The sequence below is a fragment of the Mauremys mutica genome, chromosome 2 (genome assembly GCF_020497125.1).
Source record: "Mauremys mutica isolate MM-2020 ecotype Southern chromosome 2, ASM2049712v1, whole genome shotgun sequence".
In the NCBI taxonomy this organism is placed as follows: Eukaryota; Metazoa; Chordata; order Testudines; family Geoemydidae; genus Mauremys; species Mauremys mutica.
Window position 1 is genome coordinate 131,910,318 of NC_059073.1, and position 25,284 is coordinate 131,935,601.

A 25,284-nucleotide genomic window follows, 5' to 3' on the forward strand; every position below is an offset into this window, starting at 1 on the left:
CATTCATCTGTATTCAAGCTCCTACATAACTGGCCTGAATTTTTGAGTGTCTCTCTCTTAGCCCCCGCCAGCAGCCATGTCAGGCCACCTGTGACTCATGTCACAATGTGCTCATCACGGGAGGGACTTTTTGCCTTGGGAACTGCCAGGCTGCTGAGCTGCAGGAAAGTTCTGCAGCTTCCTGTCTGAATGAAGGTGAAGCAAAGGGTAAGTCCACACAGGGATGATGAACCTGAGTCAGCCACGGTTTACGGGGCTAAACATTTTCTGTGTAGGCTTGGGACTGAGCCTGAATGTCTAAAGTCTACACAGCAATGTTTAGCCCCACAAGCCTGAGTCAGCTGACCTGGGCCAGCCGTGCTGCACCGCAGGTCTTTTATCCCTGTGTAGACATACCCCATGTGTCAGATGGGCAATGGTTTTCTTCTAGTGAATCACCCCAGCGTTCACTTATTCCCAACACTGAATGTCTTTTGTGTTCATAGAAATGGGGCATAGGATGCTCTACTTAAGATGGACCTTTCAGCTGGGGAGATCCCAGCCAGATCCTGGCACAGGCGCAAATGCAAATATTAAACAAAAAGCTCTTTTGGTCTTAAGCTTGCACACTCCCTCTCGTTCCTAGTAAAACGCATGTGGCACAACAGCGTTTAACCCTGTATTATCCCTGCTCTCGTCGTGTCCCTGACACTCTTCAAGAAACTCAGGATGCCTGAGCCACCGGTGCCCCTCTCTTGTAACGACGAAGGCGGGTTAATCTGAAAGTTGCCCGCCCAGTGGCTTGGCTTTCCTTTCTTGGCTTTGGCATTGGCAGCTGCTGTGATGATGAACTTGGTGACGATAGCAATGTGGTAGGTTCTCAAGTCTGCCAGAACGGACACACACTGGTTGTAAGCTATGCGCAGCTTTTCATTTCCAGAGGACAGTATATGTTGCTTCAGTGAAGGGGCAGACTGGATTTCTTCTATGAAGGCCCTGTGGTGGGGTGGCATGTAGTCCCTCATCCTGTGTAGAAATGCAGCTGCAAAAGACCAACCAAGGAAGAGGTGAATCGCTTAGCCAAAGATGGGAAGGGGGAACTATTAATTGTTCAAGCTAATCTTGACAGTTCCCAGGGAATACTTTAATATTGGTACCTGCGTAACCTCTAGCCCACTGTGATTAGTTCTAGAGTGCTGCTGACAGGTGCTCTCCTGATTTTCCCCAAAATGTCCTGCCAGCGTGTCTCAGCCCTGACCTGCCAAGCACTCACTGACATGCAGAGCTGTCAGTGAAATGTCAAATTCAGCTCATGCCAGCAGAATGCCAGCTGTGTAGAATTGACACGGATCAATAAGAGACTAGATTGAAACCCACCCAGCACTTTTGCATTTGTGAACTAAGTCAAATTTGCCTGCAGAACCCAAGCATAGAAAACAAGCTTATATTCCCAACTGCACCCAGAACTCCTATCCATTGCTTCCCGGTAGCCAGAGATCTTGGTAGGGAAGGTACTGCCTGAGTCTCTGTCTGCCCCTTGACGGTAACAGTGATGGTGACTTGCTCTATATCCTAAGAGGGCAATTGGAGACAACTTTTCCAGGCCTGGAGGCTATTAATCAGTGGCACCTTACTGAATCCATCATATTGATCCTGTTGCAACCCTACGCAAATTACAGAGTAGACTAGAGACACTTAATGTAATATGGTCTCTCTTCACAAATGCATGTGGCTAAATATCCCCAATGAGTAATATTTGCTCTTATACCAAGATAAAAATATCCCTAATAAACCAAGTGCATGCAATAAATCTGGAGAGATGCTGGAGTTCATTTAGCCTTGCTTAAGACTAAAACACTATCACTTTCCATTCTTTATGTTCTTTCAAGGTATATCTATGTAACTGTGGGGGAAAAATATAATCAAGAGAATTAAAAACATTTAAGTGCCTTCAAAAAAACTGATCAATATAAATTGCGGTTTTCAGCATGAGCCTATTTGTAAGAGGCCCTATTTATAGTTCAGATATAAGCCAAAGAAAAATCACTTTGAGCATATTCAGTTCAAATCTGCTCAGATTTTAGAAAAGTCTCTATAATAATTAATGCTTCACTCTGGTAGCAGGCTTCATAGTGCTTTGCAAGGTTGGAAAGCCTCAGCATCTCCATTCTACATGTGGGGAAACTGAGGCCAGGGGCACACTGTGATTTGGTAACACAGCTAGAAAACGAATCCAAGAGTTTCAGGTCCTGTGGGTGAAATTCAGCCCCAAGCCGATGTGCCACTGCTCTCCTTGAAGGAGGGCTTAAACCCAACTTAAATGGGGCATTGAACTTGTGGTGGCATTCTGCAAGGGGTGGCTTTTATACCTAAGAGCAGCAAAGAATCCTGTGGCACCTTATAGACTAACAGACATTTTGCAGCATGAGCTTTCGTGCTGCAGCTCATGCTGCAAAACGTCTGTTAGTCTATAAGGTGCCACAGGATTCTTTGCTGCTTTTACAGATCCAGACTAACACGGCTACCCCTCTGATATTTTATACCTAAGGCAGGCTAGGAAATGCACCTTCAGAGGTTGAGGAGCTTCTGCTGGGACGGTGTTCATTCTCACTGAAACGGGTGCTGCAGAAACCTCCAGCATGTGTAAATTACTTTTCCATCTTTGCTGCTGCTTATTCCTCATGCGCCCTGTTTATCTCCATGAGGCAGGGACATCAAGTCATGCATCAAGCCCTTTATTAACAACATGTACAGGCAGCTTTGCTTCCCCTCCCCCTTTATCTCCTTTCAATAGAATAGGACTAAATGGAATGTGAAAAGAACCCTTCCCCTCCCCCCACTGCAGCACACCACTAAGGTTCCATATTTAACCCCAAAGCCAATGGCCACTCCTCGCCCACATGTCCTCGTTTCAGTTCAGCCTAATTAGGCTGATTATAAACAGGGCTGCCGAGAGTGGGTTTGGGCCCCAGTGAAAAAAAATTTTCAGGCCCCCCAGCAAGGGCGGACCGGCTAAACAGGGCCAATGAGGTGGGTGTGGAAGCGGGCCCTGGGCCCCATTCTGGACCGCTGGGCCCCGGTAATTTGTACTGGCTTCCCCCCCCTCTCATCAGCCCTATAAAGTGTGTACATGGGGGTAAGTTGATGTTACTGGCAGCCTCTGAAGTCTTGCACTTCCTGCCAGTGCAGTGTCCATATATAACCTAGACAGACCTGTTTTTGGTTTGAATTATTCTATTAATTAGGACATGCCTTTGGGATTTGGTAATGGGGCTGCCAGAACCTGGGTTTAATAGACATCTTTCCACAATGTATTGAAGGGAACTTCTTCCCATCTGACACAGAAGCAGGTGGATTTTGAGACAGTCTGATTTACACAAAGCTTTATCCATTCGTAAATATACCTGATACAGCGCCACAGTCATTCGTTTAAACAAATAAGCAAAGTGTTGTATGACTTACTGCTTTCCTTGCTATGACGAATTGTTAATAACTCATCAAAGGCATGAAGTACTGTGCTCTGTGCTCCGCTCCCTCCAGAATATGACATAGGCTCATCAGAAACTCCTTCATATATCAGCCCTCCTGGCATTGCTGGGTTATCTTTCCACCTTAACGAGAATGCAAGGCAATAAGAAATGGTGCTTCAGTGAGCTAAGAACCCTACACAGGCCAGATGGAGTAATCCTCCTAGGTATGACTCATACATCATCATCTCAGGGCTAACCCTCACTTCAAGTCAAGTCCTCAAATGTTAATATATTACACTGGAAGAAACTGAACATAAGATGCATATGTAACAACAAGCTCCTTTCATGCCTCATCCTCCGATACTTCCCTTCCCCATCCTGTCTTTGTCATCCCATGCCATGGCAGTGTAATGCAGACTGCAGCGAATCAGATTAGGGACCCGCCATTTTTCTGTAAAGTGAGACGTTCGACTGTTGTGCTGCATGAATAATGAATACAACAAATCAACAGCACCAATACTGATTTTTTCCCTCTTGTATTTAAAAATATAACCCATCCATCGCATCTCAAGAAAATTCACCAGGAGAAATAGGTGATGGTACTGGGGATGAGTCATCAAAGACCGCTGCATAATCCTTGTACGCCACCCAGACCTGTGTCGTCGTCATCTGGGTTAAGTGCTGCAGAAAATGTGCTCTGGAAGAAGAGCGCTGTGTGTGTGTATCTAATGACGTTCATGCTGTGCGCTTGTTTGTAAACTATCATTTAGAACCTTCTGTAGCCAGATGTTGGAGATGCTCATGAGATCAACAATGCCTGTTTTAAGCCCTTTATTAACAATCGCATCAAGCAGAATGACGACAGCTCGGATTTTCTCGGCTGCCTGGAATACTCAGGAGAAGCGTAACACTTGCACAGGGCCACAATGTGGTGGGAGGGTCTCTATTGAAACAGGATGTATATAAAATGATATTTTGGCAGTGACCAGTATGATGGTAAAGCATTGTATCAAGATAAAATCCCAGGAGCCAAGAGTTTAATTGCATTCGGTATAGTTCTTTAGGAATTAAAAGGGGTATGGCTTTTTTATATATGTGTGTGTGTGTATTCTTCAGCAACAGAACACATAATTGTAAGGAGCAAGCTCTCAGGGAAATATGCAGGGATTGGGCACTCAATTTTCATTAACCTCCAGGGCAGTTACTCTGAAACGACTGTGTAGTGGTCTTAAAATGTAACCTTAGTTGTCTCAGACACCAAGAGTATGCTGGCTCATTGTAGAAGCCCACGGGACTGCTGCATAATAGTGATCGATCCATTCTATGGTTTTGAAACCGACATCTCTCAATTTCTCCTTTTAATTTATAGTGCAGAGCTTACAGGTTTGCTATGAGCTAAAATTTTCTAAACAATTTTTCCTCAGCACTGAATATTAAAATGTCATGCCTGTTAGACTAGATGGCAAGGGGGGTTATTAAAAGATCAAAAGGGCAGTTAGGCTCCTATCTAACCCCCCTGTCCCTGACTTTAAATGGGAAGCTAGAAACCTAGCTGCACTTTGTGTCTTTGGAATCTCCTTGCACCGGGGACCTGTCTTGTTTTTCCTATAAAGCACCAGGCTTGACTATGTGATAGTGTGAACCATGGTAGTGGAAAGCATACATGCTCTGTCACCTGAAAACTAATTTCATAGAATATCAGGGTTGGAAGGGACCTCAGGAGGTCATCTAGTCCAACCCCGTGCTCAAAGCAGGACCAATTGCAGTGGTATCACCCCAAACCCCATCACTGTTGCTGGGAAACTTGTGTTTGGTGGTTTTGGTTTTGCTAAAAGGAAAATAATAGCAAAATAACATTGCTATATTCTCAGATCTTCTGGGTTAGGAGAGCATTTGAGGCAGATATTACTAAGTCCTAAAAGTTTGTTTTTTATTTGTTTTTTGGGTTTTTTTTCCTTGTCACCTTTCCTTAGCGTAATGATTCCTCTGGATACAGAGTAGGGACAACTTCAATTTCCTGTAATGGAGTGCAGGGTTTTACCTTTATGTGATGTAATTCCCTACCCTCACAAAAAACACTAGTCTTGAGCAAACCAATAAACTGGCTAGTTGTGGTTTTTCCTGACCTGATGTGCTTTTTCCACCACTCATCCAAACCCTGCAATGTTTGCTTTATGCATCCATGTTTACAAATGGCTAAAAGCTCTGAATGGAAAGGGGTGGGGGCAGGAATCAGGATTCTGGAAATAACTGTGCCCTGCCATGAATATATCTCCTGGCTTCTGAAGAATGTATGTATTTAGCTGTTTATACTACTGAAAGGTTGCAATTTTGGAGGTTTCAGTTAAGTGTCTGGGGCTGACCCTCCCCCTTACTTTAACTTCCAGGAACAGCTGTTATACAAATCTAAGAGGGAAAATAGTTTTATCAAACTTTCAGTTATTTTTAGCTCTCCCAGAAATACATTTATAGTAACCTCCAGTTCTGTGCTGTTTATAACAGAACAGAGTTTAAAAGGCATGTGTTTTCAGGCTGACAACCTTCAAGACAAGGTCAGTTTAGATGGAAAACTGAAGAAAATTTAAGATGCAGCAGGTCTTTACACACGGGAACACTGAAACCTATTACAAAATTAAAATTAGCAACCCAAAAATAACACTGGTATTAGAGTAACTTTGGGGGTTCTGAGCTCTCCAAGTGAGGATCTGGCATGACAAAGGCGTTTTGAACAAGTCTTCAATTTATTCCTGAGATCTATCTTTTTGCTTTACATACACGAGTGGTGGTGGGGGGATTTTTTTTTGGTGGTGGTGGTTGGTTTTTTTTGTTTGGTTTTTTTTTCTCTGTTAATGAGCGGCATCCTGTTAAAACAGTGGCAAGGTAATTTGTTAATGTGATTCCATGGAGAACAGCATTTAGCAGAAGAGACCTAATGGCCTTCCAGCAATCTCTATAGAAACTATATAGCACAAGATCAGGAAGAGAGAGCTGAAAGTACTTAGACTGTAATCTCTTTGGGGCAAGGACTGTTGTTTTGTTCCATGGAACAGGGCCCCATTGTCCTGTGACTAGGGCTCTGAGGCAGTACAAATAATTAACAATGTGTCCAACAAAAAACACCATCTCCTAGGGTTGCTAGCTGGGTCAAGAACTTTTCAGGATCTGTTTCCGTATGATTGATACTAACAATGTTCATGGTGCAGAGAACACCAGGGGCCGGGGGGGGGGAGAGTTGATCTTTTGAAAGGCAGGGACAGATCATGGGGAAAGGCAGAAGAGGAATTCTGACCAGCCATTGTGCTGTGCTCTCTTGCTGATCCAGGTTCCTGTGACCACTGTCTCCATACATGAGAAGTTTGGGATTGGGGCAGAGTGACATCTTCGTCCCATGCATTGGGCTGGCCCATCGTGGATAAAGCAAACCAAACATTCCCTTTCCAAAAGAGAGGGCTCTTCTCCTCGTGCCTAGGCACAAGGGCGTCACTCACTATAACCCGAGTTATCCCTGCCACACGAGAGAGACTGTGGCACGCGATGTACCTACATTAGGGCTGCCTTCCTCCAACAGCCTCTTCTCTACCCTTGGGAATTGCTGACATGCGCATTTCCCTCTGGAATGATCACCTCGTACTTACCCAGACAGAAAGATCCGGATCACGGCATAAAATACTGCTGGATCCACATAGTCTAGGAAAGAAATCAAATTGTGATGTCACTCCAAGCCAATGCCAGTTAGTTACATCTGCATCAGCCTTCCCCCATCTCCCATCACCTTTCCTTCTCAGTCTGAGAGAGAAATGCCCTGAATCTTTAGAAAAACAACTTGCGGAGGAAGCTGGAATGCTGTGTGCTGCCACCATCACCCTCCAAAATGTGACCTGGCCCCTTTAATGCTACCGTAAGCTTCATTCATGGCACTGAACGTTCACTTGAAATAATGGAACTCCAGGTACTGCAAGCTGTTGCACCATGTGATTGGCTGATGAAGCAGAATTAAGCTGTCTCTGGCCAAGAGCTCAGTAGCTTGGGCTGTTGCTCATATTGCTGTACGGATTCTTCCTTGACGCTGTGATGCCGGCTCTGCCATCCTCCTGAGACTTCAGTACCATCCCTCTGCCTTGGCCCCTGCTGGCTGAGAGCTGTAAATGATCTCAAGGGCATGTTTTCCCCCCCCCCATATCATAGAATATCAGGGTTGGAAGGGACCTCAGATCATCTAGTCCAACCCCCTACTCAAAGCAGGACCAATCCCCAACTAAATCATCCCAGCTAGGACTTTGTCAAGCCTGACCTTAAGAACCTCTAAGGAAGGAGATTCCACCACCTCCCTAGGTAACCCATTCCAGTGCTTCACCACCCTCCTACTGAAAAAGTTTCTCCTAATATCCAACCTAAACCTCCCCCACTGCAACTTGAGACCATTAATCCTTGTTCTGTCATCTGCTACCACTGAGAAAAGACGGTTACTTACCTGTAGTAACTGTTGTTCTTCGAGATGTGTTGCTCCTATCCATTCCATGTAGGTGTGCGCGCCGCGCGTGCACGGCATCTCGGAACTTTTTACCCTAGCAACACCGGCGGGCCGGCTGGCGCCCCCTGGAGTGGCGCCGCTATGGCGCTAAATATATACCCCAGCCGGCCCGTCCGCTCCTCAGTTCCTTCTTGCCGGCTACTCCGACAGTGGGGAAGGAGGGCGGGTCTGGAATGGATAGGAGCAACACATCTCGAAGAACAACAGTTACTACAGGTGAGTAACCGTCTTTTCTTCTTCGAGTGATTGCTCCTATGCATTCCAGTTAGGTGATTCCCAAGCCTTACCTAGGCGGTGGGGTCGGAGTGAGACGTGGCAGAGTGTAAGACTGCTGAGCCGAAGGCTGCATCGTCTCTAGATTGCTGCACCAACGCGTAGTGGGAAGCGAAGGTGTGTACAGAAGACCAGGTGGCCGCTCTACAGATGTCCTGGATAGGAATATGGGCAAGGAAGGCAACCGAGGAGGCATGTGCTCTCGTCGAGTGTGCAGTGACGCGGCCTGGTGGTACGCGAGCCAGCTCATAGCAGGTCCGGATACACGCAGTGACCCAGGAGGAAATCCGTTGAGAGGATATCGGCTCTCCCTTTATGCGGTCGGCAACCGCTACGAACAGCTGGGGCGAACGCCGGAAGGGCTTCGTCCGCTCGATGTAGAAAGCGAGCGCTCTGCGGACGTCGAGGGTATGCAGCTGCTGCTCCCGAGGCGAGGCATGTGGCTTTGGGAAGAACACCGGGAGGAAGATCTCCTGGTTGAGATGGAAAGCTGACACTACCTTCGGGAGGAAGGCCGGATGAGGGTGAAGCTGCACCTTGTCCCCATGGAAGACCGTGTATAGCGGGTTGACCGTTAGAGCGCGAAGCTCAGAGACTCGTCTCGCTGATGTAATGGCGACGAGGAAGGCTGTCTTCCAAGAGAGGTAGAGCAGGGAGCACGTGGCTAAGGGCTCGAATGGAGGACCCATCAGTTTGGCCAAGACGAGATTCAAATCCCAGGTCGGGGCCGGGCGCCGTACCGGCGGGTACAAGCGGTCCAGGCCCTTGAGGAAGCGGGAAACCATCGGGTTTGAGAAGATGGACCGACCTTCCACGGAGGGAAGGAAGGCTGATACCGCTGCCAGGTGAACTCTCAAGGAGGAGACCGCCAGACCTTGCTCCTTAAGGTGCCAGAGGTAGTCCAGGATGGTAGGGACCGGGACCAGGAATGGATTAAGACCTCGATGGTCACACCAGAGTGCAAACCTCTTCCACTTCGCTAGGTAAGTGGAGCGAGTGGAAGGCTTTCTGCTCTCGAGGAGGACTTGTTGAACCGCTGCAGAACAGCCCCTCTCCGCGTAGGTCAGCCACTCAGGTACCAAGCTGTAAGATGGAGGGACTGCAGGTTCGGATGGTGGAGCCTGCCGAAATCCTGGGTGATGAGGTCCGGCCACAACGGAAGGGGGATGGGTTCCCGAACGGAGAGCTCGAGCAGCAGGGTGTACCAGTGCTGCCTCGGCCAGGCCGGCGCGATCAGAATGACGTGAGCTCTGTCCCTCCGAAGCTTCAGGAGCACTCGGTGCACGAGCGGGAACGGAGGGAAGGCGTACAGGAGGCGATCCGTCCAAGGATACAGGAAGGCGTCCGACAGGGAGCCCGGCGAGCGACCCTGGAACGAGCAAAACAGGTGGCACTTCCTGTTCTCTTTGGAGGCGAATAGGTCTACTTGGGGAAACCCCCACCTCCGGAAGATTGTGTGGACGACATCTGGACGGAGGGACCATTCGTGGGAGAGGAACGACCTGCTGAGATGGTCTGCTAGCGTGTTCTGCACTCCCGGAAGAAATGATGCTTCCAGGTGAATTGAGTGGGTCACACAGAAGTCCCACAGGAGCATCGCTTCCTTGCACAAGGGGGAGGAGCGGGCTCCGCCCTGCTTGTTCACGTAGAACATCGCGGTGGTGTTGTCCGTGAACACTGTCGCACAACGGCCTTGCAGGTGGGTGCAGAAGGTGCGACAGGCCAGGCGGATGGCGCGCAGTTCGCGAACATTGATGTGGAGGCCGAGCTCCTGGGCCGACCACTGGCCCTGCGTGTGGAGATCGCCCAGGTGGGCCCCCCAACCGAGCGCTGAGGCATCCGTGGTCAGAGTGACGGACGGGCGAAGAGGGTGGAACGGAATTCCGGCACACACGACCTCTGGGTTGAGCCACCAGTTGAGAGACTCGAGGGTCGTCCTGGTGACCGTGACCACCATGTCGATGGGGTCTCGATGCGGCCGATACACCGACGTGAGCCAGGACTGGAACGGACGAAGGCGGAGCCGCGCATACTTGGTGACATACGTGCACGAAGCCATGTGGCCCACGAGGCGGAGGCACAAGCGCACTGTCGTGGTAGGGAAGGCGACAAGGCCCCGAATGATGGAGACCATCGTCTAGTGCCGAGCGCGAGGGAGACAGGCTCTGGCCACTGTGGAGTCGAGCACCGCTCCGATGAACTCCAGCCGCTGTGTCGGAATCAAAGTGGACTTCTCTGTGTTGATGAGAAGACCGAGCCGATGAAAGAGAGATATGATTTCTGACATCTGATCCATCACCAGTTGCCGAGACTGGCCTCGAACCAGCCAGTCGTCGAGATACGGGTAAACGTGCATCTGACGACGTCGGAGGGCTGCGGCGACTACCGCCATGCATTTGGTAAACACCCTCGGGGCGGTGGAGAGTCCGAACGGCAAGACGGCGAACTGGTAGTGAGTGTGGTTGACCACAAACCGGAGGTAACGACGATGGGGAGGATAGATTGTGACATGGAAGTACGCGTCCTTCATGTCGAGGGCGGCAAACCAGTCTCCCGGATCCAGAGAGGGAATGATGGTCCCTAGGGTGACCATACGAAACTTGGGCTTGAGCAGGTACTTGTTCAGCTCGCGAAGGTCCAGGATAGGACGCAGCCCGCCTTTCGCCTTGGGGATGAGAAAATAACGGGAGTAAAATCCCCTGCCCCGTCTGTCCTGAGGCACTGCTTCTATGGCACCCACGCTCAACAGAGTCTGAACCTCCTGTAAGAGGACTTGCTCGTGAGAGGGGTCCCTGAAGAGGGACAGGGAGGGTGGGTGGGAAGGCTGGGGCGAAACAAATTGCAGGCGGTATCCCGACTGGACTGTTTGGAGCACCCAGTTGTCCGATGTTAATTGGGACCACGCCGAAAAGAAATGGGAAAGGCGGTTGTAAAACAGAGGGGAAGGACGGTATGGAGAGTGATGGGCCGTCCTCGAGCGTCCCATCAAAAGGCCTGTTTGGCCCCCTGAGGGGCCTTCGAAGCGGCCTGGCCCTGGTTGCGGCGGTTGCCGGATGGACGACGGCGATTTTGGGCCGGACGTCGGCTGTTGTAAGGGCGATACCGGGACTGGTAGGACGGTCAGGAGGGCTGTGGACGGAATGGCCTACGCTGCGTCGCTGGCGTATGCATGCCTAACGTGCGTATCGCGATACGGCCGTCTTTTAAAGTTTGGATCCTAGAATCCGTCTTCTCAGAAAACAGCCCTTTAGTATCAAAGGGAAGGTCCTGTAACGTATATTGGACCTCCGGCGGCAGGGTGGAAGACTGCAGCCAGGCGATACGCCTCATTGTGACCCCTGAGGCCAATGTCCTCGCACCCGAGTCTGCAGCGTCGAGGGTGGCTGAAATGGAGGATCTGGACGACCTCCGTCCCTCCTCCAACATGGCCGTGAACTCCTGTCGGGAGGCTGACGGCAGGAGCTCGGTAAATTTCGCCAGGGACATCAGGATGTCGAAGACGTACCTGGCGAGAAGGACCATCTGGTTGGCAATCCTCATTTGCAGGCCTCCTGCAGAATAGACCTTTCGGCCTATCAGGTCCATACGCTTCGCGTCCTTTGACTTGGGCGCCGAAGCCGGTTGACCGTGCCGCTCCCTGTCATTAACCGACTGGACTACCAGGGAGTCCGGGGTCGGATGTATATACAAATATTCATAGCCCGTGGGAGGGACAGAGTACTTTCGGTCAACACCACGGGCTGTAGGGGGCACGGACGCTGGCGTCTGCCAGATGGTGTTGGCGTTCTTCTGCACCGTCCGTACAAATGGAAGTGCAACGCGCACCGGCATGTCCGCCTCGACCACGTTGGTGATAGGGTCCTCGTCCTCGTGTACCTCCTCTATGGGCAAGGCCATCGCCGTCGCCACACGACGAAGGAGGTCCTGGTGAGCTCTCACATCAATGGGGGGAGGCTCCTTAGTCGCTGCACCGGCCACAGCCTCATCAGGCGAGGACGAGGAGGACAACCCGTGGACGACCGTCTCCGAAGAGGGGTCCGGCACCTGCCCGTCAGAGGGTGCGGGCTGCGCATGGCCTTGGGACTCCGAGGCTACCGCATCCGCCGCCGGCGGCGAAGGGGCCGGTCTGGATACCGTCGCCTCTGGGACTCTGCGCTCTGACGCGGGGGGCCTTGGTGGAAAAGGCACCCCCTGGGCCTCGTACTGGGCCCATGGAACCCAAAAACCCCACGGTTGCGCCCCTTGAGGATGGTCCCGTGGGGTGGGTGGCAGGAGTCCGTATCCGTCCGTGCCGGAAGCGACCGACTCGGGTCGAGAAGGCCATGGCGGTGCCGAAGCGCTCGCAGAGTGCGCTGCCGAATGGGGCAGTCCGTCCCCGGATGGCAAAGAAGCGCGAGGTCGCTCTGGTCGGTACCGGGAAGGCGACCGGGAGTGACGTCCGCCACGGTGCCGGGAGCTCGACCGGTGCCGGGAGCTCGACCGGTGCCGGGACCGTCGGTGCCGTGAACGCCCTCGCGAGTCACGGTGCCGGGAGCGGTGCCGGGGTGGCCATCTTGTACGGTGCCGACGGGATGGCGACCTGGACCTCGTGCGGCGTCGGGAGTACGACCGGTACCGCGATGACGAGCGGCACCGGGACTGCGACCGACGTTTCGACAGCGATCGGTGCCGCGAAGGCGAGCGGTGCCGAGATCGCGATCGACGTGATGGAGATCTGCCGCCGGACCGGGACCGGGTGCGTCGTCCGTGGCGCCTGTCCAGGGACGGCGGCCGGGTCATTCTTGCCGGCTTCCCCGCCGACACGACAGCCCGCACCGGCGGTGCCGGGGGCCGGAGGCCTGCTGCCTCTATTAGCTTGATTAGCTCTCGCGCGGAGGCAAATGTCTCCGGCGTTGACGGCAGCCGGGGCTCAACCTCGGACGGCACCGGGGAGCGTGGCGGCGCCAGACTCGACGGGCCTTGCGGCGCCGGAGTCAAGGGTCCGGTGCACGGCTTGTACACGGGCCCCGCGGGGGCCGCCAGGAGCGCCGCCGCTTTCGCTAAGTCTTCGGCGCGAGCCTGAGCCAGTGCCTTCGCTAGCCTTTGCTTCTTCGCGGGCGAAAGCGAATGGTGCCGAGACTTCTTAACCGCTTTCTGCGACAGCGGTGCCGCGGAGGTGGAGTGCCTCGGTGCCGCCGGTGCGCTCTGCACCGAGGCAGTTCACGGTGCCGGCGCGGACGGTGCCGGTGGCTGAAGCGACGCCTCCATCAGAATCTGCTTCAGGCGGATATCCCGCTCTTTTCGGGTCCGCGGTTTAAACGTCGAGCAGATCGCACACTTGTCCGTTCTGTGCCCTTCGCCCAGGCAACGGAGACAGGCGTCGTGCGGGTCTCCGATGGGCATAGGCTTTTGGCACGCCGCGCAGGGCTTAAAGCCTGGTGCCTTGGGCATGAGCCCGCACCGGGTGAGGTAAAAAGGGGAACCCCCCCCCCTTTCACCTTATCTATATACACTAACTAACTATCTAAAACTGTAAAACTAACTACCAAACTAACTATATACAAGAAAGATGTGAACGCTAGGGATCGTGGAGAACGAAGAGTACCCCACAGTTCCAACTGGCCGTCACGGGCGGTAAGAAGGAACTGAGGAGCGGACGGGCCGGCTGGGGTATATATTTAGCGCCATAGCGGCGCCACTCCAGGGGGCGCCAGCCGGCCCGCCGGTGTTGCTAGGGTAAAAAGTTCCGAGATGCCGTGCACGCGCGGCGCGCACACCTAACTGGAATGCATAGGAGCAATCACTCGAAGAAGAACAGTCTAGATCCATCCTCTTTGGAACCCCCTTCAGGTAATTTGACACCAGCTATAAAATCCCTCCCCCCATTCTTCTCTTCTGCAGACTAAACAATCCCAGTTCCCTCAGCCTCTCCTCATAAGTCATGTGCTCCAGACCCCTAATCATTTTTGTTGCCCTCCGCTGGACTCTTTCCAATTTTTCCACATTCTTCTTGTAGTGTGGGGCCCAAAACTGGACACAGTACTCCAGATGAGGCCTCATCAATGTCGAATAGAGGGGAATTATCACATCTCTCCATCTGCTGGCAGTGCCCCTACTTATACAGCCCAAAATGTTGTTAGCCTTCTTGGCAACAAGGGCACACTGTCAACTCATATCCAGCTTCTCATCCACTGTAATCCCTAGGTCCTTTTCTGTAGAACTGTTGCCAGCCACTCAGTCCCTAGTCTGTAGCAGTGCATGGGATTCTTCCGTCCTAAGTGCAGGACTCTGCACTTGTCCTTGTTGAACCTCATCAGATTTCTTTTGGCCCAATCCTCTAATTTGTCAAGGTCCCTCTGTATCCTATCCTTACCCTCCAGTGTGTCTACCACTCCTCCCAGTTTAGTGTCATCTGCAAACTTGCTGAGGGGCAATCCACGCCATCCTCCAGATCATTAATGAAGATATTGAACAAAACCGGCCCCAGAACCGACCCTTGGGGCACTCCACTTGATACTGGCTGCCAACTAGACATGGAGCCATTGAGCCCAATGATCTAGCCAGCTTTCTATCCACCTTATAGTCCATTCATCCAGCCCATACTTCTTTAACTTGCTGGCAAGAATACTGTGGGACCCATTAAGTTCTGTCTGTCACCCTGGGTGTCTGAGCACATTTCAGATGTGTTTTGTGCAGCAAACATGCTCTCCCCACCTAAGCACGTCAAGGTAACTTCACTTGAAACCAATGCATCGCAGTGTCTATGCCTGTCTGTGTTCCTTGTCAGTGCAGGATGACACTGCTGCTGGCAAAGTCTGATTGCAGCCCGCCGGTGACAGCGGAGAATCACAGGGTTCAGAAGTCAGTGTGGCTAACATTACCCCCCGCTGTACTTGAATGGAGAGGAGGGGGCATGAACGTCTGGTAAAGCCAGGAGCTGTTGTATAAAAAGAACTGGTCATTTATAAGGATGTGTAATAACAGAGTTGCAGCCCGAACTCCTCTCACACTTAGACCAGGGGGACTCTCATAAAGAGGTCCACATTGTCCATTGTGGGGACAATCCTGGTTTGGGCCCTACCTGGCTGCTGTATCTCAGACAATTAACTGTAGCTGTGTGTGTTCAATGGAGCTCAATAACTGATGAGGAGGTGTCAATTCCAGGAGAGGGAAAGTTGCTTCTGTAATGAGCCAGCCACTCCCAGTCCCTATTCAAGCCCAAATTAATGGTGTTAAATTTGCAAATGAATTTTAGTTCTGCAGTTTCTCTTTGAAGTCTGTTTTTGAAGGGTTTTTTTGTTCAAGAATGGCTACTTGTAAATCGGTTATAGAATGCCCAGGGAGACTGAAGTGTTCCTCTACTGGCTTTTGTATGTTACTATTCCTGATAAATGGACACAAATCAAACATCCTTTTATGTAGAGACTGTCCAGTTTGACCAATGTACATGGTAGAGGGGCATTGCTGGCGCATGATGCCATATATCGCATTGGTAGATGTGCAGGTGAATGAGCCTGTGATGGTGTGGCTGATGTGGATGGGTCCTCTGATGGTGTCGCTAGAGTAGATATGGGGACAGAGTAGGCAACGAGGCTTGTTACAGGGTTTGGTTCCTGTGTTAGTGTTTCTGTGGAGTGGTGTGTAGCTGCTGGTGAGTAACAAATTTAACACCATTAATTTGGGCTTGAATAGGGACTGGGAGTGGCTGGCTCATTAGAGAAGCAACTTTTCCTCTCTTGGAATTGACACCACCTTCTCAATTATTGGGAGTGGACTATTGTATTGGCCCTGTCAACACTGGTTCTCCACGTGTGCAGTAACTCCCTTCTCTTCGTGTGTCAGTATAACAGTGCCTGAAGAAGTGGGTTTTTACTCACGAAAGCTTATTCCCAAATAAATCTGTTAGTCTTTAAGGTGCCACCGGAGGACTCCTTGTTGTGTTTGTGGATACAGACTAACACGGCTACCCCCGATACTATACTCCTGAGTGCAAATGTATTTCTGCTCCTGTATCCCAATGAATTAATGTTTGTACAGTGATCTAAAGACATTTAAGTGTGAAGAAGTATTATTACCGTGCATCCGTTTCAAAGCATCAGTCATCTCTTTAATGGCCTTTGCCATCTCTTGCAGGGCCTTATGCAGGGCCTCTTTGTCAGGCTGCAGGATGGCATTACCTGCCTGAACAATGGCCTGTAAGAGAGCAGTGGAAGAGCTGTGATGTACTGGAGAAACGTGGGTTTATGTGCCCTCGGTGTGCTTCTGGGCACACTGCCCCCTCTCTCCTTATCTTATTGGCTCATTCTGAGCTCACCTGGCAGGGCTTTCTCACCTTGCCATGGTAAGAGAAACCTAAGCAAACTGCCATCGTGCTATAGGGTGCAGATGGTTCTGAATTCCAACCTCTGAAACCCTGCAGATGCTGGGACGGGATTTCCCAAACCAAAGCACAGGAGAGATGGGGGTTGTGTGCCCATCAGTGCCCCCAATGCAGGATTGCACAAGTGACTTCCTGAGTAGTGGCAGACATTGGTCTCCTTGGCCATGTTTGTGACAGTCTCTGTTAATCGACAGCACAGGGGGAGCATGGGCAGTAGCAGTGCAAGCATTCGTGTATGCACGTTCTACACAAACACAGGGAGAACCTTCCCCCGGGGAACACCTGCTAGGCAGCTTCACTCTACATATCCCATGTAGTTCTTTGCCAAGACTGCTAACAAAGCAGCCTGTGTCTTCTGAGAACAGCCGCCCCTCCTCTTCCAGGTGAGTGGCCATTTGTCAGGATGGGGTACTACAGATCTGGGCCAGGCTGGAACAGGTGACCCTTCATCTTTACCTTCTGTTTAATTCCTAGTAAATCTGACTCAGATTGGATTGTGTTGACTGACTGCAGGGCAGACCACCGTTTTTCAACAGACTCTTTTGACAATAGGCCATCCCACTGATACCTGTGACCTCCTGTCTGCTTTGCCTATGTCTCTGGAGATCTGAGTGAATTGCATCCAGAGTCGTAAAGCATTAAGAGAGGAATGTTCGCCCAGGAGGGCGCTGTACGAGTTGTACTGTACCTTAACCCCAGGCACTGCTGCCTTCTCAACAAGGAGAGTAACTAGAATGAATCCTCTCAAACTCTCTCCGCCAGGCAGTGAAAAGATGGTGTCCAGATTCCTTTAAGGAGGAGAATTTTGAAAACACACATAACATGTGGAGATTGAAACACACACATTCTAGCAATGAGACTAATTGGCCCTTCATTGCTCTGAAGTGCAGCCAGGTTCTAGCCAGACCCTGCAACACAAGTGTTGTTGTTTGCCCTAGCTTTGGGCAGGCTCTAGTAGCTACAAATATTGCATCTGGTTAGGTAGCAGTGTGGGGATATAGAATACCTTCCTCCTCTTTATCCCCTTCCCCAGCTGCCACATCCGCATTTGGGAGAGGATGCCACACACTGAGAACCCACCTAACATGCCCAAGTCTTTGGACATTCAGAGTGGAAGACGTCTGCATTGCAGATGGCAGCACCTGCCTCCTGTGAGAATTGCAAGTGGCTCGTAGGTCCTACTGCCAGCCCCTCTGATCAAAGTGGGGCAATGCATGCTGGGGCATGTAAGGTCTGATTTTTTTTCAAAGGAGTTCAGCACCCCACATGCACCTAATGTGCCGAGTCCATCGTCTCCACCATCCATACCTATGTGTGAAAGATCACAGCTGTAATCTGGTTTACAGAAGTCTGGGGGTCACGTAGAGGCCACCCAGCTGCTGCTAAGTGGCACTGGAATTCCTCTGCCCAAGAGTGAGCTGTTTTATGTTGTGCTCATGTAGCAGGAGACAGATGTAAACTAAAAGAGCCCTGAGGTGATGGAGCAAATAATTGAATTGAAACAAAGCTAATACAGTTAAATAAATAAGCATATTAGATACTTACTCAATTTCCAAAGGCCTACAGGAGTTTCGGGTGTTGACAGCAAATGTGTAAGAAAAGGAAACAGGAATAACAAATCACTATATAGAAATGGAATCTATTACCAAAGACACGGGGGGATGGGGGGGTGGATGTGTGCGCGCGCGCTTCAGAATGAGATTTTGTCCTAACACTGATGTTAACAGTAATGTGGCATTGGCTCCTGTTTTCCTGTGTGCGCACACCACAACCTCCCTCAATTGACAAAGAGCTGAACTCTCCCACCAAACCTGAAAAGATCTTTGTAGGGAATATTCATCGTTCATGCCAGCCAGGCTCAGAACAGAGTAGGACAGGGAATATTTTAAAGGATTATCAAAATGTTAGAGCTAAAATCTAAATCTAAATGGACAAAAATGGTCTTAAACCTTCCTGCTAGATTGACCAATGGTTGCATTTGTGCTGATTTGATACCTGACACAACCACTGTAACAACTCTATTTCAGTCTGTCCAGATGTAGATTTCATTGTTCTTGCATTTACCCATTAAGATTCTTTTTCTTCCAGTTGGCTAGCACAAAATCTGCGTGAACCAGGATAGGAGGCAGTCCCAGCATCTGAGAGATCTCCCAGTAGGGAACAGCAAGGTTTCGTGGCAGAAGCTGGAAGACACAAACTTGTGCTTATTCATTTTCTCCTGAAAATGATCCAGTTGGAATGTTAAATGTAGCAGGCTCCTCGTCTGCAGGGGGCCAGGGACAACCTGGTCTCAGACGCCAAGAGTACATCTACACTGCAAAAAAAGGAGTGTTCTTAACTCGGGTTGAAGTAGGAAGGAAGACCCAGCAATCTGGGTTGAAGTTAAAGCCTACAGGGAAGCTGGGGTTTGAACTCAGGCTGCCAACCTGAGTGAAAAGCCGAGTTCCCATGTCTTGGCTGCTATTTTAACCCGAGGTAAGACGGTTCCTTTTTCTGCAGTGTAGAAGACAAACCCTCACGCTGCACTTTGCTATAGATGCTGGCTGATGTCAGGTAAGTTCAGAGCTTTGTAGCTGGCAATAGCACAAGCCGTTCCCAGCTCAGCATGGACTCTCCAGCTCTCTGCAGGTACAAACATTTTACCTGGAGGGGGCCATTCTGCTGCCTATTCTGGTGGCATTAATCTGAAAAGAGCAAAATCTTCTTGATTTCAAAGAGCAAATAACCTGTTTGGTGCTGCTTTTACCTTGACGGTCTCCTCCTCTCCTTCTTGCCAGATGAACCCCATCGTGATGAAGCTGAGTGCGAGGTGGGCCAAGTGTAGCTCTCGATGCCCTTTGAGATGCTGACTGCTCAGCTGGGGCATCTGCCAACGAGAAACTTGTGAAAGGCATTTTAGAGTGGTAAAAATTACCACCACCAGAGATCTCAGTGCACCTGGCCAACTCCCAGTGCCCTGGGGAGAGATTCTCCTCCCATCAACTGAGGCCCTGAAGCAAAGTAATTTGCCCTGCATCACAAAACAAGTCAAAGTCTGAGCTCGGAACAGGACCCAGGCATCCTGATGCCCATCCCTGTGCTCTGTCACCTCTGTGAAATATCCTTGCCATCTTCAGCACAAACGGTTTCTCTGCTCTGCTCAGCCTTCTCTTCTTTCTGCCTTTATAATAGGGCTTATTACACTGATGGAACTTCTCAGTTGTAGCACTACTATATGGTAAACCCCTGGTCTTTTTAGAGCGCTGGCTCTCATCCTTTCCAGACTACTGTACCCCTTTGAGGCGTCTTTCTCTTGCATACCCCCAGTTTCACCTCACTTAAAACCTACTTGCTTACAAAATCAGACATAAAAAATACAAGTGTGTCACAGCACATTATTACTGAAATTGCTTATTTTCTCATTTTAACCATATAGTTACAAAATAAACCAATTGGAATATAAATATTGTACTTACATTTCAGTGTATAATATAGAGCAGTATAAACAAGTCACTGTCTGACATTTTTAATGTGTACTGACTTCACTAGTGCTTTTTATGTAGCCCTGTTGTTAAACTAGGCAAATATCTAGCTAAATTGATGTACCCCCTGGAAGACCTCTGAGTACCCCTGGTTGAGAATCACAGTTTTAGAAAAGCTTTACAGAAAGGTGTTCTTCCCTCTCACATCTGGTCCTTTTTTTTTTTTTTTTTTTTTTAAATCAAAGAGAGCTAATTTGAGATTAAAAGTGCTGCAGCAAAGCTCTAGATGCAGGAATCTGGAATAGTTCCATGTTATGATTAACTCCAAAACCTATTTGCTTTCTAGCTGAAATGATGAGTCCCGGCCCATCTTTGTGCTTTACCTCTAGTGACACCTGAAGGAATTCTCTCCGTATTACACACTGTAGAGGAGAAGCTGTGGGTGTTTTTTGTTTTACTTTTCTCCCCTTTTGGTTTTTTAATCCCGATACATTGGAATCTGTTTCCTTCAATGTTTGTGTTTAGCTTTGTTTGAAGATGAGGGTCCAGTGCTGCAGGTGCGGAGGTGACTGGCACCAACATTAACTTGAGATTAATCCCCAAGAATCTAGAATTCAAGCAGAGGATTAAATAGGCACCTTGTACACTTGTGAACGGAGCTGATGGCTCTGGATCAGGTGAGGCAGGTTGTTGGCAATCTCCATCCAAGGCCCATAGGGAGCAGGGAGTTCGCTCTAGAACAGAAAAAAAGGCCTTAAATCATCAAACAAACAATTCTGTTAGGAACTGGTGCCATAAAAAGTCATTGGCTGTATCTCCCCACTGACCCCTAATTTGATGATTGGGGTAGTAATGGATGCTTTGGGGCTGGAAGAAGGGGCATCCGCAAAGTTCAGGGTGGTGTGACTGACGTAGCAGGCGGGACTGCAGGGTGGGATTGATTGGCATGACTGGTAGAGCTGCATGTTCAGGGAGTCCAAGACTGGAGTAATGGGGAATTGAGGTGTGTCTGGACGCTTGCACAGTGCCCCACCAGGCAATATCTGGCTAATTATTAGCCTGCGTCCTCTTTCTTCTTGTTAAATGCTATGGTGCTTAAAAAGAGCAGTGGGTGGGGGTGTGTCATATTTCTGGGGGGAAACAATAAAGCCGCCTTTCTTCAACTGGAGAATCCTGATCCTTTCACTGTATTTTGTATTCACTGATTTTCATGAAGAATAATTCCCTTCAGGGCCACGTGGCTTTTATATTTTATCTGGGATCAATGTAAACTAAGTGGCTATTTCCTTGTGTGGGATCTGAGCAGGACGAAGGTTTAATGGAGTTTTTTCTGCTTTTAAAAATGCCATTGTAATGACCCAGTGATAACTGATGTGAAATAAATCGCTTGTTCTCTCACCCCTTTGCCTCCGGTGATCCCAGTGATCAGAGGCAAGTTAACGGAGAGGACAGGCTCCTTTCCTGACATTGCCCTAAGGCATTTCCATCTTCATTGCAGCAGGGACCCAAACAGCACAGTACTAGCTGACTTGCAATCCATTTAAATGAGCTTCTTTTCCCACTTTGTTCAAGGACGGTTGATGGTATTTAAAACACAGATGCAAAGAAGGGAGTATATTGTGGAGGTGCCCAGCATGCAGGGAGGGATGTACCCCATGGTGCCAGTGGGGGAGTTTAGGGCTATTTTAGGATTTTCTCCAATGTCAGTCCCTTCCATCTCCATTAAATTAGAATTGAGACTTTTTTTTTAAAGCACAAATTGAGTCATTTTCATAGGTTTCTCACTCCTCTCATGGGAGTGAGGCTTTATTTGGGAATAGCAGAGAATTGCATGAAAAACTGAGTAGCAATTTGGCTGCACTACCGAGCTCAGGTTGCCAGCGTCTGAAACTACCACTCAGCTCAGCTGAGCTCCCTGAAAAATCCAACCCCTCTTGTGTGTCTGCCCAGCCATGATGGTGCACAAGACTTTCAGGATGTCTTATCTCTGAGGATGGGTGTGGAACTTTTACATTATCTCTTATGTGCCAAAAGGGGAAGAAAATGAGCTGCTGCTGAAAGTACTTTTGTGATGTTTTGGGGCCTGCAATGAGCAGATGGGGGCAGGGGATCTGGTTTGAATTGAATTGTTTATTTTTCTGGTATTGCTGAGCACTTTCCAAACAGACACAAGCACAGTCCCTGCAGGGAGAATATAACTCCTTCCCCAGCAGAGATGCACACGCCAAGGGTGCCACTTTTAGTGACTATGTACATAATTATGATGGTTACATTACCATAGCAGCATATTGTAGCTTGGCTCTAGACCAGTCATTCTCTGAGATGCAGACAAAGAACAGATCCAAGCAGGCAGCAATCCCTGCATTGGGAGCTGTTTGGCTGTGACGCGTTCAATGCCTCAGCTAACACAGTATTGACAAACCCCAAGCATTCAAAAGCTGAGTCAGGCCCCAGGTGACTTAAAAAGAACCCAATATTTTAAGAAATCTCATGGTTTTTATTTGGCTTCTGATTTTTTTTTTTAAAGCTTTTATAGGGGTCACTTGTTCAGACTTTCTCTGCAAAGCTTTTGTTGCTGTTGTTTAATGACAGATTCTTGTGTAGTAACATGTCTCTGAGTGCAGCATGTGAGGGAAATGGAGCCGCTCTGTAATAACTGGTGAACCATGTATGTTGACCTAGTTACTGGGATATTACGGATGACTACATGGACTTAACTTAATGAGGAGGACTGAAAGGAAACAGAATGGCTCAAGATAATCCACCCCTTGGTAAACACTTGAGGGTTCTTGAGAGATGATGGTTGAACTATTAACTTTGAAGACTGTACATCCTGGCTCCAGGCATCTTACAAAACGGGTTTTGATGAGCAGGGCCAAAGCCTGGAAATCAAAAGGGCTGTGGCAGTTTAAAAAGGGAGTCTAAGAGGGGGAGTGATTGTTTGTCTGGGTGGAACCAGACTGATACATAGGACCCATTGATGTGCCTGAAGAAATGAGGTCTGCTTCAGGGATAGTAAGCCGTTCGGTAAGATAGACAGGTAGAGGCGCTCTCTTTAAAATCCCTTTTCTCTAAACGCTTTGTTCTGGTTGCAAAATAGACAGCCTTCTGAACAGTACTGTCTGGTCACTGTAATCCCCACTAGGCTCAGACTCCCAAAGGGAAGAACTGCATGCGCCAAACCTAGTCAGACCTGCAGGCTAAGCATGGTTGATATGCAGGGTATATCGCTCAGGGCCTGGCCTAAATGGGGAGAATTATGGAACTCTGCCCTGGGGGGAGGGGGGAGAGAGAGACCCCGATATCTGAGGGGGTGCAGTCAGAGAGACCAGGGAGAGGTGTAGCTAGCCATGTAATCGCACCACTGGGACTTTATAACAACTCTGAATAGTGTGAGAATCATGATTTTTTTTTTATCCCAAGTTGGATACAACTATGCACAAACATTTATAACCATTTCACATTCTGGTAATTGCCTTAAATAGCACCACTGTGGATACCAGGACTCTTTGGTTCCAGTACTCGGCTCATCTGAGAGACTCCAAAGGGGAGTGGGTGTTCATAGAAGCATAGGGTTGGAAGGGACCTCTAAGTCATAAAGTCCAGCCCCCTGTGCTGAGGCAGGCCCAAGTAAAGCTAGACCATCTCTGACAGGGATTTGTCCAACCTGTTCTTGAAAAGCTCTAGAATAGGGAGGCTGTACAATCCCCATCATTGGAGCTTAACTACCCTGGTAGGTTAGATATTAGGAATAATAACCTTCTAACTACATCTCCCTTGCTGCAATTTAAGCCCATTAGTTCTCCACCTTTCTTTGGTGGACATGGAGAACAGATGATCCCCCATCCCCTTTATGACAGCCCTTCAAATATGTTAAGACTGTTGTCTCCCCTCAGCCTTCTTTTCTCAAAAGCAAATATGGCCAAGTTTTTTGTTTTGTTTTGTTTGTTTTTTAAATCTTTCCCCGTAAGTCAGGTTTTCTAAACCTTTTTATCATTTCTGTTGCTTTTCTCTCCAATTTGTCCATGTCTTTCCTAACGTGCTGTCTCAGTGTGTGCAGAAGGCAATCAATCCTGCTGTTCTGGCATTTCACTATCTGCAGAACATGGTCTTTTTCCAGCTTGGAAGGAACTGGAATGTCAGTTACCATCCTAGTGACTGTAAATACAATGACTTTAAGGACCCAATCCTGCCAGGTTCTGAGCAGGTGAAGCCAGTGGGGCTGTCAGCAATTAGTATTAGAATTTTATAGGATTGGGCCTTTTTAAGTGCTGGCACTGCGATTTAAACACAAGCTACTGGATATTAAACTACACTTGTTTAACTTCCCTGTCTGTATCATGTTTCTCAACATTTTATTTGCATAATCTTGAATTGATTTCTCGGCATCTCTGCAAGCTTCTGCTCAAGGAGTACCATTTATAATTTGCTGTCACTTTTTAAAAAGGATTAAAGCTGAAAGTCTGTATTCTAAAGCTCACTCTCCCCTGTACTCAGACTTGGTAAAAATCTGTAAATACAAGATCAATTCTTTGGTGTCCAGTGAAGGTTTCATTTCCCCTCTCCTGGCACTTTTATTGCTTTTTAAGAATTAAAATCTTGTCCTCTATTTAATTTTGTTAAAATATTTAAGCACAAACAAATGGTATTTGTGTATAAATAAATATTAGTAAATGATTCAATTTATAAGCTATTGCTATAGAATAAGAAAACTGCCCACCAACCCTTCTGTTTGAAAGTGTTGCGTTTCCCTTGACATGAATGTCTCGTATAGAGAGAGAGTCCCTACCAGAGGATTTGGAAGAAGGAAGCCATAATCTTCAGAGAGATGAAATCTTCTTAAAGTAAAAAGCGGTTTCTCCTCATTTTTGTTGTTATTCTCCATCGTTAGACATATGAACTCGGCCTCAGTCTGGGAGAGTAAAACCTACTGCCTAAGAGACAGTTCAGACTCTATCGGGGCACTGGCCCTGCCATAGGAAGCATCAAATAAGCACACTGGTAATGTGCTGAGTAAGTGAAGCATTTCCCCTGGAATCCAGAGGTACTGAACCTTTGTCCTGGGCCTAGACCCAGTGGCCAGTGAGGATTCTGAGTAAACATGATTAAAGGTTGCTGATAAGGCCGAGTGTGGAGCAAACTCTACTCTAAGCAACATCCCCTTATGGAAAAGTCCTGTAGAAAGATTCTCATTCTCTGTTAAGGTGTGTG

At 48.8% G+C, this 25,284-nt stretch overlaps 2 protein-coding genes across 11 annotated transcripts in view; one reads left to right on the forward strand and one right to left on the reverse strand.

Moving 5' to 3' along the window:
- ZMAT4 (zinc finger matrin-type 4) overlaps positions 1-25,284 on the forward strand; it is a 480,660-nt gene that overhangs the window by 392,155 nt on the left and 63,221 nt on the right. The window lies entirely within an intron of this gene.
- IDO2 (indoleamine 2,3-dioxygenase 2) lies at positions 570-25,091 on the reverse strand. 2 transcript variants are annotated; one of them, XM_045005477.1, is made up of 10 exons: positions 24,863-25,091; positions 20,712-20,807; positions 19,359-19,478; positions 18,677-18,795; positions 18,158-18,172; positions 17,301-17,400; positions 16,308-16,425; positions 7,085-7,136; positions 3,442-3,590; positions 570-1,021 (listed from the first exon to the last, which is right to left on the reverse strand). In XM_045005477.1, exons 1-10 carry the CDS (start codon positions 24,956-24,958, stop codon positions 651-653), a joined length of 1,236 nt encoding a protein of 411 aa, XP_044861412.1. In that variant the 5' UTR covers positions 24,959-25,091; the 3' UTR covers positions 570-650. The 2 variants fall into 2 exon arrangements, with proteins under 2 accessions (XP_044861412.1, XP_044861413.1); XM_045005478.1 differs by lacking the exons at positions 20,712-20,807; positions 24,863-25,091 and adding an exon at positions 20,457-20,686.

What these genes read in the sequence shown, in the direction of transcription:
- IDO2 (XM_045005477.1), bottom strand. Translation starts at nt 24,958, where the DNA reads ATGGAGAATAACAACAAAAATGAGGAGAAACCGCTTTTTACTTTAAGA. An exon ending in TCCTTCTTCCAAATCCTCTG is followed by an intron (nt 20,808 to 24,862) that starts GTAGGGACTCTC and finishes TTTCTGTTCTAG; the next exon opens with AGCGAACTCCCTGCTCCCTA. An exon ending in CAGCAGTGCCTGGGGTTAAG is followed by an intron (nt 16,426 to 17,300) that starts GTACAGTACAAC and finishes GCTCTCTTACAG; the next exon opens with GCCATTGTTCAGGCAGGTAA.